The 19756-nt window shown below is 54.0% G+C and overlaps 1 protein-coding gene and 3 pseudogenes across 1 annotated transcript; all 4 read left to right on the forward strand.

Moving 5' to 3' along the window:
- The window catches only part of LOC149062276 (zinc finger MYM-type protein 1-like), a 299795-nt pseudogene that overhangs the window by 236525 nt on the left and 43514 nt on the right, over positions 1–19756 (forward strand).
- LOC149062288 (uncharacterized) overlaps positions 1–19756 on the forward strand; it is a 32346-nt pseudogene that overhangs the window by 5976 nt on the left and 6614 nt on the right.
- On the forward strand, positions 2102–3778 carry LOC149062289 (uncharacterized; annotated as a pseudogene).
- Positions 13459–15208, forward strand: LOC149062290 (uncharacterized). The gene has a single exon (XM_089215461.1). It carries the CDS (start codon positions 13670–13672, stop codon positions 15206–15208), a length of 1539 nt encoding a protein of 512 aa, XP_089071587.1. The 5' UTR covers positions 13459–13669.

The following is a 19756-nucleotide window of genomic DNA, read 5'->3' on the forward strand; positions in this document are numbered from 1 at the left end:
GGTGTTCCCAGCGACGTGGAAGACCGCTAGGCTCGTCCTCCTCCGTAAAGGTGAGAAACCTCTAGACACCCCCTCCTCATATAGGCCCTTATGTCTGCTCGACTGCCTCGGGAAACTACTCGAGAAGGTGCTGGACAACCGGCTCAGAGAATATCTGGATAGCAGCGGAAGGCTCCACCACGGACAATATGGGTTCAGAAAGGGGAAATCCACCATTGATGCGCTCGAGAAGCTGAGAGGCATTGTCAAAGGTAATAAAGGGAAAGTTGGGATACTGACCCTTGACATACAAAACGCCTTCAACTCTGCCCCGTGGAACGCCATCCTTGACGCCATACACGAGAAAGACACCCCTGGTTATCTACAAGTCATGATACACAGCTATCTGAATGAGAGAAAGCTCGTTTTCAATTCCGAAGGATTGGAAACGAAGATCGATGTCACATGCGGTGTCCCACAGGGGTCGGTCTTAGGTCCAACCTTGTGGAACGTCCTCTATGACGGCCTCTTGCAAACCCGCCTTCCGTATGGAGTGGAGATCCTTGCATTTGCCGACGACGTCGCTATAGTTGCCAAAGCTATGGACACAATCAAACTAGAACACATGCTCAATGATGCGGCCCAGATAGTCCACAACTGGCTCATGAATACAGGTCTGACCCTAGCTATACACAAATGCGAGGCAATGGTAATTACCAACACAAGAACCCACAACGACATGAATATCACCATAAACGGAACCCGCGTACCAACTAGTAGATGTATAAAGTACCTGGGGATACATATTGACAGCGGATGGAAATTTAAGGAACATGCGAAAACAGTGGCAGCCAAAGCAGGGAAAGTGGTTCAAGGGCTGTCTAGAATTCTACCAAACATTAGCGCCGCGAAACCCGCGAGGAGAAAACTATTAAGCAACGTCGCCCACTCCATAATGCTGTATGGATCGCCCTTTTGGGTTCAGGGCATGAGTATCTCAGGCTGGGCAGAGCTCTTTAAAGTACAGAGACGTATTCTGCTAAGGGTTGTCTCAGCATACTGTACTGTATCCAAAGATGCCATAGAGGTGATTACCAGTACTGCTCCCCTGGACCTCTTGGCTAAGAACAGGAAAACGATCTATGATACCCGAAGTAACAATGACTTTCCACCAATTACAAATGACACACTCTCAACCTGGCAGGAAAGGTGGAACCGCTCAGCTAAGGGTAGGTGGACCCACCGATTAATCCCGGCCTTGGAGTACTGGGTAAACCGCAAACACGGCAGTACGAACTTCCACGTCACCCAGGCACTGACGGGACATGGCTGTTTTCCGTCCTACTTACATAGGTTTGGTAAGCTAGACAGTCCTGCGTGCTGGTACTGCGGACACGCTACGGATGACGCCCTACATACGGTGTTTCAATGCGAAGCGTGGGAAAGCAGAAGGTGCAGAGCGAACACGCTCTTAGGTGTAGCCATCAATCCTGACAACATGGTTCAACTAATGGTTCGGGATGCAGAATCGTGGCGAATTCTAGAGAATTTCATCACCGCGGTGATGCAAAAAAAGGAGGAAGAGGAAAGGAGAAGACAAACAGCAGCAATCCACCAGCAGATATGAGCAGTACATGACAGTCCACCGAAAGGAAAAAAGAAAAAAACTTAGTTTAGTTAACTATTGTAGGCCGAAGGCCAAAAGCAGGGTGGTTAGAGGCCCCCAATTATTGTAATGCATTCCATAGTTAAGATTGTGTTTGTTTCGTTATCTTGTATATGTGTTTTCACAATAAACGATGGCGGCTGAGGGGTGAAATGACTAACGTCGGTGCCACCCTCAGCTGTCGATTACCATGTAAAAAAAAAAAAAAAAAAGGTTAGGTTCTCCCCCGACGGGACCCACCTTGACGCGGTGAGCTTGCGGGCCTTTAATTAGGTCTTACCAAGCGGTCCCAGCCTTACTTAGGCCCACACACAGAGCCTGACCTTAACTGGTCGGGCAGGTCTTGTCCACCTGCATGCGCCTGCAAACGGACATAGGTGAAGGTAACACCAAAATAAAATCCCCCTGGCGGCAGGGCTAAAACGCAAGGGAGAGGCACCCTTCAAAAAACTCTTTATGGAAGTACAACACGGAAATAATGCTACTGCTACAGGGGCCTCGGAAACCCCAGAGCCGGCGGTTGGGGGTACGTGCGCGCCCCAAAAGTCGTCATCAGCCACCAGCACGAAAAGCGTGGATGTGTCGAGACAGGCATCCACCGCCAACCACGGGGTTGGTAACACTACTGTTGGTGCGGGTGTTAAGCAGGCCCGCACCGGCGACCGGAAAGTCGCTTCAGCTACTGCAATGGCTGCGTTGGAGAAGCAACTGAATCGGATCCGTGATGCCACCGCAGAACTGAGGAGCCTCATGGCTGCTCAAGAAAGTGGATTGGCGAAAGTGATTGAGCGCGCCGCTCAACTGGAGGTTGTGTCCGTAAAGACACACAGTCCACCAGTGAGCAATGCTATCAAGGAGATGGTAGAGGCGGTGAACGCCGTACAAAAGGGTCGGAAGGGCTTGTACAAGGCGTTCAAGAACGTAATTGTTCAAGTCCGACCAGGAAATTCCAGCCCCTCGACTATAAAGCCGGTCGACAAGGCTAACGTGGGCTGCCAGACTGACCCTCCTACCCCACCGACGAGACCACACGTCTCCGTAAGAAAAGCGGATGCGTCGACGAACACCCCTCAAGGTTCAATGGGTACTGCCGAGCCAGGCAGGGGGCCCAGCGAACAGATGCCTTCTGTGGCTACCAAGCGGAAGAAAAAGAGGAAGAAGAAGGGTCAGCACCTGCAGCAGCAACAGCATCAGCAACAGCAGCAGCAGCAGCAGCAGCAGCAGCCATAGCAGCGGTGGCAGCAGCAGCAGCAGCAGACGCAGCAGAAGAGTTCATCATGGAGCGAGGTGGTCAGGAGAAAGAAGAGGGTGCCCCTTGCAACCTGCACTTCTGCTCCACAGAAGCGGAGCAAGGTGGACGAGAAAATCACCTTGTTGCGTCGAAGGGCTCCAAAGACCTCGGCGGTAACGATAGACCGCCCAGCCGATGGTGGGTCTCTTGCGGCCATTATGAAGAGGGTGTCCGGGGCAATTAACCTCGGGGCCCTCGGAATTAGGGTCGTAACCACGAGGCGCACCAAGGCAGGAGGAATCCTCCTCGAGGTGGAGGGGGAGGAAAAGGCCAAGATCCTGGAACGTAAGATCAAGGATGTTGTGGGAACCGACGCCAGGACACGCAGGCCCGAACGAAAGACACCCGTTCTCCTCCTAGACGTCCCGGAGTGGGCGGAAACGGAGGACGTGGTGAGTGGGCTCGGCCAGGTAGGTGTCGTCTCCGCTGGCGACGTCTCTATCAGGAGGAATGGCGGCAGTCGCGGTGACCGCGTGGCAAGAATCGACCTCTCTCTCTGCGACGCCATCGCTTTGGCTGAGGCCAAGGCGGTGTTGATAGGCTGGACCCGGTGCAGAGTGAGGCTTCTAGAGAAGAGGCAGCCAACCTGCTTCCGGTGGCAGCAGAAGGGTCACCTCGCCGCGGAATGCCACAACGAGGCCAAGCTCAGGGCCTGCTTCAATTGCGGGGCCACGGACCACCTCGCTAGGAACTGCAGCAGCGGTCCATCTGCGAGGAAGGAAGGAGCGGCGAAGAAGAAGAAGATGGAGGTGCCCAGGGAGCAGCCCAGAACGGAGGAGCCACCGCGGGCGGTGGGCTGGCCCGCCTCTCCGGTGGCGTCGGGGTCCGGTCCTTCGCCGTGATGGAGTTAAGGTTTGTGCAAACTAACCTAAACCATTGTCGGGCAGCCCAGGACCTTCTGGGGGAGTTCGTAAGAACGGAGGACATCGCGGTGGCGCTGGTCAGTGAGCCGCAAGGTGGTGGACGAGCTGGCTGGCACTACGACACTACGGGTCGTGCTGCCGTGAGTGTCTTCCGCCCGGGACTCACGCTCAGAGATGTCGAATCGGGTGACGGGTTCGTAGCAGCTACCGTAGGAGGCGCGGTCCGAGTCTTCAGCTGTTACGCTTCCCCCGCCCTGTCCGTCGCTGAATTCCAGGAATTTCTGGGTCGTCTCGAGTCCTCCGTTAGGCGGCATCGCGGCGCGGGAGTCGACCTCATCGTTGGGGGAGACTTCAACGCCCGATCAGCGTCCTGGGGGGACCGCCTGATGGAGGCGCGCGGTGATGACCTGTCAGCGCTCGCCGATTCTCTGGGACTGATCGTCCTGAACGAGGGGCGGGAACCGACGTTCTTCGGGAGGGGGTTGGGGTCGTGCGTCGACGTGACCTTCGCCACCGAATCGGCTGCGAGGAAGATTCGGGGGTGGACCGTGCGTACGGACGTTGAGAACATGAGTGACCACCATCACTTGTGTTTCTCGTATCGCACCGGACGCACGCTCCCGGGCGTCCCAGGTGATCCCACAGCGGCGGTGGCTGGTGGTCGGCGGCATCCGGGTTGGTGAACATCCCGAATGGACGCTGATCTCCTGGCTGCGGACGTTCTCACCGCGGAATGGACGGGGGCGACTCTGCCCACGGTGGCTTCCAGCCGCTTCTACGAACGCCGAGGCCGAAGCCGAGAGGCTCGTTGGCAGCGTGGTGGCGGCCTGTGACACGGCTCTTCCCCGAAGGAATCCTCATCCTGGAGGAAGACAACCAGTTTACTGGTGGAATGGCAGTGTCGCCGCGGCGCAAGCTGAATGTGTCCGACGGAAGCGGCTGTGGATCAGGCAGCGGAAACGCGGTGTCGACGGAGACGGGTCCTTGGCTGACGTTGAGCGAGCCTACCGTGAGGCTCGAAGAGAGCTGAAGCACCGGGTTCGCGACGCGAAGACGAAGTGCTGGGCAGAGCTGGTCAAGACCATCGACGACGACCCCTGGGGAAAACCCTACAAGAGGTCGTCATGAAGAAGATCCATGCGCCCCGGCGACGGCGTCGATGGAACCGCAAACGGTTCGCGACATTGCCGCCGTCCTCTTCCCCCAAGGGGATAGAGACGGGGAGTCTGCTGACTTCGGGGGAGACTGGTCCGAGGACGTTGCGGAGTTCTCACTGGAGGAGGTTGGTGCGGCGGTCAGGCGCTTTGGGAGCCGCTGTAGGGCGCCGGGCCCGGATTGTATTCCAAGCCGGGTCTGGAGCGTCGTGCATGCGGTGAGTCCCGGGCGTCTTCTCGGCGTGTTCAACCTCTGCCTGAGGGAAGGCGTCTTCCCTGGCCGGTGGAAGCGCGCTCGGCTAGCGCTTCTCGCCAAACCGGGGAAGCCGGGGGGGGGACGCCGTCTTCGTACCGTCCGCTGTGTCTCCTGGACGACGTCGGCAAGATCTTTGAGTTCCTGCTGGCGACCAGGATGAACAGCCACATGGCGGCAACCGGGGTCGGACTTTCTGAATGGCAGTTCGGTTTCCGCGGCGGCCTGTGCACGGACGACGCGTTGCGGCTGCTTCGCCGGCGGTTGAACTCCGCGGTGATCGCGCGCCGTTACGCTGTCGCCGTGAGTCTGGACATCCGGAACGCTTTCAACTCCGTCGGTTGGGGGGTGGTGCGTGCGGCGTTGGTACGTATGGGTTTCCCGGCGTACGTCCGACGGATCCTCGATTCGTACCTCCGCGACCGCGTCCTGCACGTGTGCGACGACCATGGGGGCGATCCGGTGACGGTTGCAGTCACGTGCGGAGTCCCGCAGGGCTCCGTGCTAGGACCGCTTTTGTGGAACGTCGCGTTCGACACCGTGTTCCGCTTGCCGCTGCCCGTTGGTACTACCATCATCGGGTACGCAGACGACACGCTAGTCGTGTCGGAGGGGAATACGCTTTCGACCCTGCAGGACTGCGCGAACGAGGCTCTGGCCTTGGTCGCCGGGCACATCGGGGAATTGGGGCTTCAGCTGGCCGTCGACAAGACGGAAGCCGTGGTCTTCAAGGCCCAGTATGGCCCGGCCGACCTCGGGCTGCGTATCGGGGATCAGGCCGTCCAGCTGTGCACGACTCTCAAGTACTTGGAAATCGTGCACGAAGCGAAGGGGACTTGGTACGGTGCGCACTATCGCGCCGCGGCCGACAAGGCCAGACGCGTCATGGCGGTTCTGCGCGGCCTGATGCCAAACATTGGTGGCCCCCGCGAGAGCAGGAGGCGCCTGCTGTTGGGCGTCGTACACTCAGTAATGTTGTACGGCGCTCCGACGTGGGGCGCCGACCTGGCTCCCAGCCGGACCGGCCCCAAGGTGTTGGCGTCGGTGCAGCGTCTGGCCGCCATCGCTAGCGTGGGTGCGTACCGTACTGTGTCCTACGACGGCGCGACGCTCGTCGCGCGCACCATCCCCGTCGTCCTGATGGCCAAAGAACGGTTCGCGTCGTTCGAGGCCAGAAGGGAGAGGCGGCTTGCGGGAACACGTGACGGGGGGCCCCCTCGGTCGGACCAACCAGCGGCGACAGTGCGGGCGGACGACTCCCAGTCACTGAGGGCTCGTTCGATGGCAAAGTGGGCCCGGGGGATGCGGGAGTCGGTGCCACCTGCGGATAGCGGACGCGAGTGGACCCGGACCCTGGTCCCCCCGGACCTGCTTTGTCGTTTGTCGTTGGGCTACCAGGAGGCACGGGGAGTTGTCCTTTCACCTCACCCAGCTGATGACGGGGCATGGTTGCTTCAACCGGTTTCTCTGGAAGATCAACCGTGCACCGTCTGAAGGGTGTTCCCATTGCGGTCCACCCGACGGCTACGGTGAGGAAGTCGACGACGCTAAGCACACCCTAGTTCGCTGCGAGGCGTTCAGGGGTGAGCGTGAGCGTCTGATCGGCGTGATAGGGCCATTCGACCCGGGCGGACTGGTGCCCAAGATGCTGGAAAGTCCGGCTAACTGGGAGGCGGTTGCGCGCTTCGCGAGTGATGTGATGTCGTCCAAGGAGGAGGCAGGAGACAGGCAGTTCCGGTATGGTGTGGCTCCGTCTAGGCGTCGGAGGTGACGTGATCGCGGCCGGAGTGGGGTTGCGGCAGCGCCGCGCCGCCGGTGGTCTGGCCTCTGGATTGGGCTGCGGGGCCGTTCTTGCGGTGTCGCACCTTATTTATATTTATATTTATGTTACATATTTTGTTTTAACTTTTGGGGCCGTGGAAGGGGGATTGTCCTTTTCACGCCCCATTACTATGTAACAGCGTGTGTAAGGGGCTGCAGTTGGGGGATTGTCCCTTCTGCTCCTCAAAAAGTTGTATAATTGTTTTTAAATAAACGATGGCGATTCACCACCTGAAGCATTGCTTAACGGCGTTTCCGGGTGGTGAGTGTATTGCCGATTCATGCAAAAAAATAAAAAAAAAAGGTTAGGTTAGGTTAGGTTGAGGAGGCGCAGCAGATGCACGACATCCTTGTCTCCATCGATCACAGGATGTTTGATTCTGTTGTGCAAAGAAGCAACTGCCGTCATGGTTGCCGGCACTCAGACCAGCAGACCCACCAGTCCGTTGGCCCCAACTGCCACCACCTCCGCAGGCGTTAATGACAAGGCAGCTGATGATGGCAAGACCACCGATCGGGCACCGCCTGAGGGTTGCTGCCCCACCTGCCAAAAGCCCAACGGAGGAGGCTCTACGATGGACGTAGATACGCCGGTCGAATCCAAGAAAAAGTCCAAGAGGAATAGGAAGAAGAAGTCATCTGTTGTGGCCCCGCCGACTTCAACTGCTCCGGAGAAGCCCTCCCACAGCGCTAGGGATATCACCTCAAATAACGCAACTTGGACTGAGGTGGTTGGAAGAAAAGCCAAGAGGCTTGCTGGGGCCGAGGCTGCCGCCACCAACAGCTCCCGACTTCTCTGCCCTCCCCTCGCCGAAGGTAGTCCCCAGGAGACTCCCTCCTCTGAGGAACTCTGCGCTAATCGTCAGGGTTCCCTCTGGCTCCTCTTACGAGGAATCTGTAGCCAAGCTGCAGCAGTCAGGGGTTAATCCTGATGATTTCGGTGCTACAATCGGTGGAATCCGCAAATCAAAAAGGGGCGACGTTGTGGTCGACCTTGGAAGGAGCGCCAAGTCCAGGGCTGCAGCGATCCCTTTTAAGAATGCGCTGACCGAGAAGGTGCCTGGAGTGACGGCCTCTGTTGCTCCTTCAGGTTCTAATGTGGAAATGGAGGTAGTCGACCTCGAGCCAACCTCCACATCCGAGGCTGTGCTGGGCGCCGTAAAAAGCGCCATTACCTCGGCGAATAAGGACGACGCGGCCGTCACTGCACTTACAGGAGAAATTACGGTAACCTCGATGTGGAGGTTAAAGAACGGACAGCAGGTGGCCAAGTTCAGCGTGCCAAGAGCTGCTAAGCCAACAGAGGTTAGCCGTGTCAGGGTGGGCTGGACCAGCTGTAGGTTCAGGATCCGGCGCCCTGATGCAGTCAGGTGCTATAAGTGCCATGGCTTCGGCCATTCACAGAGCAGCTGCTCGGGTCCGGACCTCAGTGACGCCTGCCGCAAGTGTGGTGAGAGGTCTCACAAGGAGAAGGAGTGCACAAGGGATGCAAAATGCGTTGCCTGCGATCGGGCGGGCTACGCTACCATCCCCCACCGACCGGGCACAGCCGCATGCAAGGCCAGATGTGCTGCAGAGCTGTGGCGCGTCTCAAACCGCCGGAATGATTAACTTCCTTCAAGTTAATCTCAACGGGAACTGGGACGCTCAACAGCTCCTGGACCAGACAGTGACTCAAAAGGACATTGACATTCTCATCTTGAGCGAACCCTTTGCGAGTACAGTCGATCGCCCTCGTTTGCGCTTCAGCCTTGACAGGAAAGCAGCAGTAGGCACCACTTCGGGGACGACCTTCGTTCACGACGACGATGGCGCAGGCCAAGGTTATGCGTGGATAAGGCTGCGAGATCTGGTGGTTTTCAGCTGCTACTGGAGACCTGGCACCACACTGGGGGAGTACGAAGCCTTCTTGGGTGACCTTGATCAGGCCATCCGATCAATGGGGGAGGCCAGGCTGGTAGTCGGAGGTGACTTCAACGCCTGGAACGTAGAGTGGGGTTCTCGTTGCAACAACCCGAGAGGCGAGTTCCTCGCCGATCTGGTTGCCAGCCTGGGCCTCACTCTAGCTAACACCGGCGATACTCCAACTTTTGTTAGAGGCGAAGCGACTTCTGTCATTGACGTCACCTTTTCCAAAGGCGTTGAGATTCACGGTTGGACGGTCCTGGACGAAATGAACTTGAGCGACCACGCTTATGTGACCTTCTCCATCGACCCTCCTCCCGTCGATCTCCACCCCGGCTGGCCCCAGGCAGCGGCTGCAGTCCTGGGACACCCAGGATGGGCGCTGATGAAGTTCAACATCGAGGCATTTTACAACCACGTCAACGCAAAGATGCTAGCTCTCCCGAATACACGCTCTGGAGTCAACGATGCATTACACGCAGCTACAGCTCTAGATAAGTTGTAACGTCACAGCATTTTTTGCGCTAATATTATTACTACAACAAACATACCTGTACCCATATTGCCACTAATGAGCGTACCTTATCTATATAATATTATTATGAGTATCGCGCGCTAATGCAGAAATGACCGCAGTATTATGTAATCATTGTCCCCTGGCCCCCACGAACCCGCGGTGTCCAGTGCCCATACGTCGCCACACACGGCCGTCGTTGCCGTCGGCGCTTTCGTCGCGTCCGGCGACACCGCACCGGCGGAGCAACGCTGGAATCTCCCCGAATATTCTGTTATTCCCACAAGACGACGACACTGATCTGCCCCACCAACATCAAAAAGCTCCGCCGCCGGCACCAGGCCACCGCCGTCGCCGGGTCTCCGACGAAATCAAATCACTTTTTACACTACACTGTACCTGGCCGGTACTTCTTCTCCGACGTCTCTGAACTTGTTCCGACCGACGTCTCTGAACCTGTTCCGACCGACGTCTCTGCACCAGTTTCAACGACGACACAGAGTACGCGGTCAACAAATTTTGGCACACCCACCGGCTCGGTGAACAGATGCTGATTGCCGTTGTCATTTTACCACATCTGCCGCAGATCACAATGATGGGCTAAGTTCACCCACGAGGGCCCGGGCGGTGGTCACAACTGCTCCAGCCACAACAGTCATGCAGCCACGACGGAAGTTGTAATCTGTTTTTGTTTTCCCTGTCCCCCCCTTGTACCAGCACGTATAACCTGTGCGCCCAGGAGGCGTCGCAAGACGCGGGTCCCTCACAAAAATTAATTCCCCCCTTTACTGTCGGCTGTAGTAAGCCCGGCATACTTTCCCGGTAACCCTGCGAGGGCATGCCATGAGTAATATGGTGTGTTGCCTCCCGTGGGCCAGGAAAGCATGCGACAAATTATTATGTTCTGTAATTGCCATGTGCCACTTTAAATTATTATATTTTTTTAATAACCAAAATTATTATTCTTATTCTTTTTTTTAATATTATCGTTTTCCCCCTTTAAATAAATAAATCCTCAGCATTCATTTGCCGTTGCGTGTTTAAAGCCTATGAGCTCCACCGACTTGGCCCTCGGGTCATCACGTGGTGCGGCTCGTAGGTCACGGCAAAAGTGTTCCCCTTTTGTCGTGGGTGGTTTACGGAGCCCTAAAAAGCTCCGTAATCTCACAAAGTACATTGCTGATGCGTGCGACGCCTCTATGCCTCTCAGGACCTTGTGTCCTAGGGGTAGGAAGCCGGTGTACTGGTGGAACGACCATATTGCCGAGCTCAGGGTCAAAACTCTATCTCTGCGGAGGGTCAACCAGTCCGCTCTGAGGAGACTAGGCAACGACGGAGCTGCGACCGCTAGAACTGACTTCTCCGCGGCCAGAAAGGACCTACGCAGGGAGATTAGAAAGGCTAAGGAGCAGAGCTGGAAGGAGCTCTGCAACCAGGTCGAGTCTAACCCATGGGGAAAGCCCTACAAACTGGTCATGAAGAAGTTTGGCGATGGCTCCACCAGACTGGTGAGCAAAAGCAGAGAGCTAGCCATCTCGGACCACCTGTTCCCTGAGGCTCCTGTCACCAACTGGGACCTTATGCCTCGCCCAGAGGTCAGGAACATCTTCGAGCGCTTCGACCCTAATTCGGACGACCTGGTCTTTGACACCGTCATCCCCGAATTCAGGGTTGATGAACTGCTAAAGGCCACCAAAAAGATGTCTTCGGGGAAAGCGGGAGGTCCTTCCGGCATACCAAACGAGATCCTCAAGAGGATCATTCACGCCCGCCCATCGTCCACTCTGAAAGTCTACAAAAAGTGCCTCACCTCGCTGTCCTTTCCTGCCTGCTGGAAAAAGGCTAGGTTAGTACTTCTGCATAAGGGCCCGGGGAAACCGGTCGAGGCTCCTTCTAGCTTCCGACCTATCTGCCTCCTTGACACTCCTGGCAAAGTTCTGGAGAGACTCCTTCTCCAGAGGCTGGACGAACACCTGGACTCCCGGTACACCGGTCGAGCTCCAAACCAGTTCGGGTTCAGAAGGGGCATCTCGACCGAATCCGCGGTGGAGGTCGTCACTAAGCTAGCAAAACTAGCTGCCGAGGGCAATCATAGGCAGGTTGAGCTTTGCGTGCTCGTTATCCTTGACGTTAAAAACGCCTTCAACTCGCTCCGCTGACCGGGAAGCACTAAGAGAAAAGGACACCCCTGAGTACCTGGTGCGAATGATTCGTTCCTGGCTTTCGGACAGAGAGCTACTGGTCGGCGAAAACAGGGCGCCAAAAGCTGTGACGTGCGGTGTTCCACAGGGATCGGTTCTAGGACCTACCCTTTGGAACATTGTATATGACGATCTCCTCACCATGGACGTTCCCCCGGGCATTCAGTTGATCGGCTTCGCTGATGATCTTGCGGTTGTGGGTCTGGCTAGGACAGGCGAGCAACTCGAGGATCTCGTGAATCCCGTACTGGATCGGATCGACGACTGGATGAGGACTGGTGAGGCACGGGCTACAGCTGGCTCATCAAAAGACCGAGGCTGTAATGCTGACGAAGAGAAGGGCCTACAACCCTCCCCGTCTCAGCATTGGAGGACAGCCGATCAACCTCAAGAAACATCTCCGGTACCTAGGAGTCATCCTGGACCCCCGTCTCTCCTTCGGCAAGCATGTCGAAACGGTCGCCAAAAAAGCGGCCACTTCGGCGGCTGCTCTTTCCAGGATCATGCCCAATATTAACGGGCCTGGGCAATGGAAGAGAAGACTCCTGGGATCCGTAGTCGAGAGCCAGCTGCTCTATGCCGCTCCGGTGTGGGCAGCACCTGTCTGTGGCACTTCCAAATCTATCAGAAATCTTAGGAGACCACAGAGGGTGGCCGCCCTGAGGGCTATCAGAGCCTACAGGACGGTCTCGGACGAAGCAGCCTTCCTATTGGCGAACATGCCGCCAGTAGATCTTATCGCTCGCGAGAGGGTGAGGATCAAGGGTAGGTTCAATGACGAACCGATCCCAGGGGATCCACCTGTCTCCAGAAATAGGATCAAGAACGAAGAAAGGAAGGCTACCATCGTAGAATGGCAAACGAGGTGGTCCAGCTCAAGCAAGGCCGCTTGGACTCGCCGCCTCATCCCCAATCTGGTTAGGTGGTATAACAGGACGCCTCCAGTAGTCCCCTGGAGTTACCACACGACACAGGCGCTCACTGGACATGGCTGTTTTCAGTTCTACCTACATCGCTTCGCGAGGGCCGCAAGCCCAAGGTGTGTTCACTGCCAGTGTCCTTCGGATACAGCAGAACACACCTTGTTCCACTGCGAGAACTGGAACGGTCTACGTACAGATCTCCGTGAGCGACTCGGGCATCTACCAACAGCAGATGATGTACCTAATATACTCTGTGGTCCCCTAGTTGAAGACCTGCCGGCAGACAGCCAACAAAGGGCGATTTTACTCTACGACGCTGAGGAAACCCTCAGACTCTTCTACAAGATGGTAGAAAACATCCTTACCGTCAAGGAAGAGGAGGAGAGGGCTCGACAGGCCGCAGAAGCAGTTGGATAATAACAGCACGGGACTCGAAAGCGGCGGGCTTAGGCCGGCTTGTGAAGAGGATCGCAGAACGAGATGTCCAGGATGGCTGGCTCAGCCCGGTCCGAGAAGACGGGCAGAACGCGATGTCTAGGGTGGTGGACTGTCGGCCCGAGAAGATAATTGAAAGGGGAAAAATGTATTTGTATATAAAACTGATGTTAGGGGATATAGCGGGTTAACCCTGCTTGTCCCTACTTATGATGTATTGATTTGTAAAGCCATAACAGGATAGGGATATTCGCATATATACCAGATTGCTGTGGAATGGGTATCCCAGACTGTTATGACTAATCATTTGTGTAAATATTTATATTGATTTTATAAATAAACGATGTTACATGGGGGCTAAGCAATGTGAAAACAGTTCGGCCTCCATGTAGCGATTTAACAAGGAAAAAAAAAGGTTAGGTTAGGTTACCTCCCCATGGGATCCGCCTTGACGTGGCGGGGAGGCTTGCGGGCTCTTAACTGAGCTTTACAAAGCGATCCCGGTCTAAATTAGACCTAAATACAGAGCCTGACCTTATCTGGTCGGGCAGGTCTTGTCCACCTGCAAGCGCCTGCAAACGGACATAGGTGAAGGCAACACTGAATTAAAATCCCCTGGCAGTAGGTAAAATGCAAGTGAAGGAAATCACTCTAAAAACCCAATATGAACGTTAACGACTGCACAATTGTTACCGCACCAGGGGATTCGGACCCCCAGGTGCCGGCAGTAGTGGGTGGATCCGGGGTCAAAGCCGGATCCAACGTAGCGGGCCCACTACGGTCGTTATCCAGCGACCGTGAGTGTGCGGGGGTGGCCAGCCAGGCCCCCGTTTCTCTATCAACTACTAGAGCTGAAGAGACAGGCGTGTCGAAAGGCAACAGGAAAAAGAGCGAGGGTGTGGCCAGCCAGGCCCCCGCTGCTTTACCTTCCATCAGAACAGCACCAATCCCCAACAGTGGAGGAAACGGAGACAAGTTGAATGCTCAACCGGAAGTGGACTCTCTCCACACCTTGGCTGTCAACCTCCGAAAAAGCATTGCCACACAAGATGGTGGATACAAACTTCTCTTACAGAAGGCACACGCGCTTGAACAGTGGTCAGCAAAAGTGAGAAGTAAAGAGGTTAAAATCGCCATTGAGGAGGTCTTGAACGTGATTGCGGGACTCAAGGGCAGCCGTGAAGACATGATTAGAGCGTTCAATTCGCTGTCTCACCGGATACCGAATGGTGACGCTCCACCAGCAGTCACAACGGTACCCCATGCGGATCGCGTCACAGCGTGCAAGGGGGTACAAACGGACGCACAAGAAATAGAACCTCCAGGGAAGTTGCCTGATTGTCAAGCTTCAGTTGAACCGTCAGCAGACGCGCCAAGAGCTCAAAGCCAGCAACAGCCGCAACAACCACAGCCGCAGCGCTCAAAAAGGCGCAGGAGGAATGAGGGCCGGCAACAGCAGCAGGAGCAGCAGCAAGGGCAACAACAGCGGCAGGAGCAGCGGAAGCAGGGGCAGCAACAGCAGCAGCAGGAGCAACAGCAGCAGCAGCCGACGTGGAGCGAGGTGGTCAGGAAGAAGCGGGGAAGGAAGCCCGACCCCCCGTCCGACGGCAAAAAACGAAGGCGTCCCCCCAAGACGCAGGCGGTGGTGCTCGAGAAACCGTCTAAGATGTCTTACGCGGATATGGTCAAGGAGGTGAAGGAGATAGTACGGGAGGAGGCCCTCACCTTCGATATAACTCCTAGGAGAGCCAAATCGGGAAATTTGATCCTTGAGATAAAGGACAAGGTCCAGGCAGACACCCTGGCAAGTGCCCTTAAACGACGGTACGGTGAGACCAGAGAAGTCAGGCTACCATCCCCGAGCGTTGCCTTGATCATCATCGGCATCGAAGACTCCGTCGACGAGGATGAACTCAAGAGCACTCTTGAGGTCCACGATCCAGAGTTGAAAGTGTCGAATGCCATTACGATCCGTGAAGGACCGAACGGAGTCAGGACAGCTGTAAATAGGGTTCCGGCCTTCCCCGGGCTTAAACTAGCCCGCCTCAAGAAGCTGAAGGTTGGTTGGTCAAAGTGCCGCATCAAGGAACTGGCATCCAAGAGCGGTTGTGCAAAGTGCTCCGCCCTGACCATGCGACCAAATATTGCGTGGGAGAAGAAACACGGAGATGTTTCAGATGCAAGGCGGTCGGCCACCTCATAGCGTCGTGCAAACCCCCGCATCAAGACCCCGAGCCCGAGGACTCGGATTCAAGTAAAAGCGCTGTAGTTCCGGCGACGATGCAACAATCGTCGTCATGCCCGTAGCGACAGACCCCCGCCAGTGATTAGGGTTTTGCAGGTCAACCTCAATCACTGCTGGACGGCGCAGCAGCTCCTCCTGCAAACTGCCGTAGAGCTCGAGACCGACGTCGTCATAGTTAGCGACTATAATCGCCCTATGGGGCAACCGGAACAATGGGCTGCTATTGCAGACAACAAGTGCGCAGTTTTCGTCCCTAGTCGAACTACGTTAATCATTTCTGATCGAGGCTCCGGTGACGGCTTCGCCTGGGTGAAGGTTGGTAGCGCTTTCTTCTACAGCTGCTACTGGACCCCGAACTGCAGCATCCAAGAGTTCGACAGGTTTCTAGTCGGTCTTGAGATGTCGATTCGTTACCAAGTCGACGCGGCGACGGACACTCTGCGGAATGGGGCTCATCTTCGAATGATGTGAGAGGATCACTCCTGTCGGGCTTTGCTTCGATGCTGGATCTCATGGTCTGCAACGTGGGCACCGTACCGACTTTCAAAAGGGTGAACGCCTCATCAGTTATAGACGTCACTCTTGCAAGAGCTGCGAATAACCGACCATTGGTAGCCGACTGGTCCGTCCTCGCAAACCGATACACCGCTAGTGACCATGAGTACATTACTTACACGGTGTCGAAACCCGGTTCACAGCGATCGTCAGCGAGGGGGATCCGGCCGGGTGGCTGGTCGGTTAAGAAACTCTCTCCAGAAGCCATCAAAAATCACTGGGACCGCGAGGGCCAACCTCCCCCTCTTCCGATGGACGCTCCGGTGAAAGATCACGCGGAGCAGTTACATAATTTCCTGAGCCAGGCTTGTGACGCAGCAATGCCTAGAAGATCAAGGCCCAGAGGGAGGAAGGCAGTGCACTGGTGGAGCGACGAAATAGCCAATCTGCGCAAGATTGCCATAGCAGCCCGCAGGAGCTACCAGCGTGCGGGTCGCAGAGCGGACATAGGTGAACGAGAAGCAACTTTCGCAGCGTACAACGTAGCGAGGAAAACACTGAGAGTGGCTATACGGAAAGCGCAGGAAAGGTCCTGGAGAGAGCTGTGCGATTCCGTCGACAATGACCCGTGGGGCTTACCATACAGACTCGTTACCAAACGATTAGGTCGGCGGCCACCCGCAACGGATGACCTTACAGCGCAACAAATCGCGAGAGGCCTTTTTCCCGTTCTACCGCCGGTGGCCTGGGACCAGATCCCTCTGCAGCCCGGACTCTCCTGCGAGCTTAACTCATCGGTGGAAGGAACGACACCTCTCTTCACTGCGGACGAACTGGCACAGGCGGTAAGTACGCTGCCTTCGGGCAAAGCACCCGGTCCCGACTACGTTCCAAACGAGATGGTAAAGATGGCTGCGCAACGTCACCCGAGTACCTTCCTCAGTACCTATAACGCTTGCTTGTCTAACGGGGAATTTCCGTCACGGTGGAAACGTGCTAAGTTGGTGCTATTGCACAAGGGTGCCGGCAAGCCGACAGACCAACCGTCGAGCTACCGCCCCATTAGCCTACTGGATGGCGCTGGTAAGCTACTGGAGCAACTTATATTAAACCGCCTGCTACCACACACAGAGAGTCGCCTCAGCAGCCAGCAATTTGGGTTTAGACGTTTCCGGTCTACCACCGACGCCATAGAAGAGGTGTTGAAAACAGCGCGAGAGGCGGGTAGAGGAGCAGTCCAGAACAGGCGACTCTGCGCGGTTGTGACGATCGATGTGAAGAACGCGTTCAACACGGCATCGTGGAAGCTGATCGACGAAGCCCTTCAGAGATCGTCGGTTCCGGGCTACCTGATAAATATCCTTAGATCTTATATGTCGGAACGAAAGCTGCTCATCGGCGAGGACCGCACAACGGAAACACCATGCCTATCAGTCACCTGCGGCGTTTCACAAGGGTCCGTCCTCCGGCCAACTTTGTGGAACGTCTTCTACGACGGCATACTGCGCTTGCCAGTCCACAAGGACGTGAAGCTTATCGCGTTTGCTGATGACTTAGCCGTCGTAGCGGCCGCTCACAACGCCGAACTCATTGAGCAATTGGTGAACCCGGTCCTTGCTGACGTGGTGCGATGGATGTCGGCCAACGGACTGGCTCTCGCTCCGGAGAAATCCGAGTGCGTCATTCTGACGGGCAAGCACTCCTTCGGGTCACCCGAACTGTACGTGCAGGGCTTCCGGGTGCCAGTGAAACGCGACATAAGATATTTAGGAGTGCGGCTGGACACAAGACTATCGTTCGTCCAACACGCCATTTCGGTGGCCTCGGGCGCTAAAAAGCGGCGGCTGCGCTCGGGAGGCTAATTCCGAACGTAGGGGGGCTGTCGCAGTCAAAGAGGAGCCTGCTTATGAGCGTGGTGCACAGCCGCCTGTTGTACGGCGCGCAAGTATGGGCAGACAGCGTTCAAGGCGTGAATAAGGCGGAGAACGCGCTGCTTCAGGCGCAGAGGACTGCAGCGCTGAGAGTCGCAAGATGCTACAGGACCGTGTCTGACATAGCCACACTGGTCCTTGCTAGAATGCCCCCGGCAACTCTAGTCGCGGCATCGAGGAAAAGGATAGCGGAGGCGAAAAGGAACGGCACCCCTAGCACAGAAAGCGAGGAAATGGGAGTGATCCTGCGACAGTGGCAAGAGCTCTGGGACTCCACTCCGAAGGCGGCCTGGACCAGGCGCCTAATACCAGACCTGGAAGCGTGGTGGCGGCTGGGACCTAGGCGGGTCAGCTTCCACATGGCCCAAGTGCTGAGGGGCCATGGGTGCTTCCAGAAGTACCTTTGGACAAAGGCGAGGGCACAACACCCAGGTTGTGTGCATTGCCCGTCAGACTCGGACGATGTGGAGCACACGATTTTCGTATACCCTTTCTGGGAAGACGCCCGAACGAAGCTGTCCCAAAGCCTCGGCAGACTGCCTCGGCCGGAGGATGTCGCGAGTCTGGTGTGCAAGCCGAGGATGGATGAACTGCCTGTTGATCCAACTCGACGGCGAAGGATCATTGAAGCGGCCTCCAAGAACGCGTCCCTCTTTGCAGAGATGGTTGAAACAATCATGGGCCGGAAGGAGGACCTTGAGAGGATGAGACAAGTCGCTCAACATAGTGATAAATCCTTTAGTTAAGTAACATTGTATTGTAGGCTGAACGGCCAAATTTCAGGGTGGTTAGAGGCCCCCATTGTATTGTACGTATGAAATCTTGAACTGCAACGCATGTAATTTGTATTTGTATTATTTGTAAAAAAAAAAAAAAAAGGTTAGGTTAGGTTAGGTTAGGTAACTACGCATTTCTTTTATTTTTCAATTTTTATTGTAAAAATATATTATGAGCCTTGTATTAAATTTTCAAATCTTAGATATAAAAGGAAAATTGTTTATGAATTTCTAGCATAAAATAATTTACGAATTTTCGTGATTTTTACATAATATGTTGTAAAAATTCAAACTTTGAATGCTTATAAAAATAAATTGTGACTATGTATTACTTTTATTTTTCAACTTCTATTGTAAAAATATGTTAGGAGCCTTGTACTAAATTTTCAAATCTTAGAATTAAAAAGAAAAACTTTTATGAATTTCTATCTAAGATAATTTGAACATTGCCGTAATTTTTACGTATTTAGTCAAAATTTGAAATTTAAATGCTTATAAAAAAAAATCGTGCCTACGAATTTTTAATATTTTTTAACTTCTATTGTTACAATGTGTTAGAAGCCTCGTATTAAATTTTCAAGCTTTTCTACCGAACAAATAAATTTTTATCGATATTTATAGAAAAAAAAACTAAAAAAGTTGAAAAATTAATATAAATAAGTGGAATAATTATTATTGTTGAAGCAATTATATTAAACAGTTGTTATGATACACACAATATATATATACGTAATATAATATACAATGACTGTTTTTTGAACTATTTATACACTAATATTTTTATATTTTGTAGCTAATTGCTAATTAGCTATGTACTATAGACACGCATTACTATTACTAGTTGTGTATATATTTTTGGGCATAGGTTGTGATGTGGGAGTGTGGGAATGTATCGGAAGTATCAAATATTATTTATAAACTATAATGATTAATATTATATGCATTCTCATTTTAAATTCTATTAACAACTATATTTTTTACTATTTCTAGATTCTATAATAGTGATTAAAACAGAGTATATAAATACTATAAATAGGTACTAATTTATACACGATTTGTGTACGATTAAAATATAAGATATATATATTATCTGTTGTGAAAGTAAATTTAGACTCTAGCTATAGTACTTTGGAAGGTCAAAAGTAAAAAAATTATTTTCTTATATATCAATATAAACCAGGGATGGAAAACGCTTTTCATTTTCGTTTATGTTTATTGATTAAAAAAATATCGTTTTTGTTTAACGCTTATAAACGTTATTTTTTATATTGTTTCCAAATAACGTTTTTGATAATTTTGTTTTT

This window comes from Diuraphis noxia, unplaced genomic scaffold (assembly GCF_037042655.1).
Source record: "Diuraphis noxia isolate RWA-SAM2 unplaced genomic scaffold, SU_Dnox_SAM2 contig0001, whole genome shotgun sequence".
NCBI classification, from domain to species: Eukaryota; Metazoa; Arthropoda; class Insecta; order Hemiptera; family Aphididae; genus Diuraphis; species Diuraphis noxia.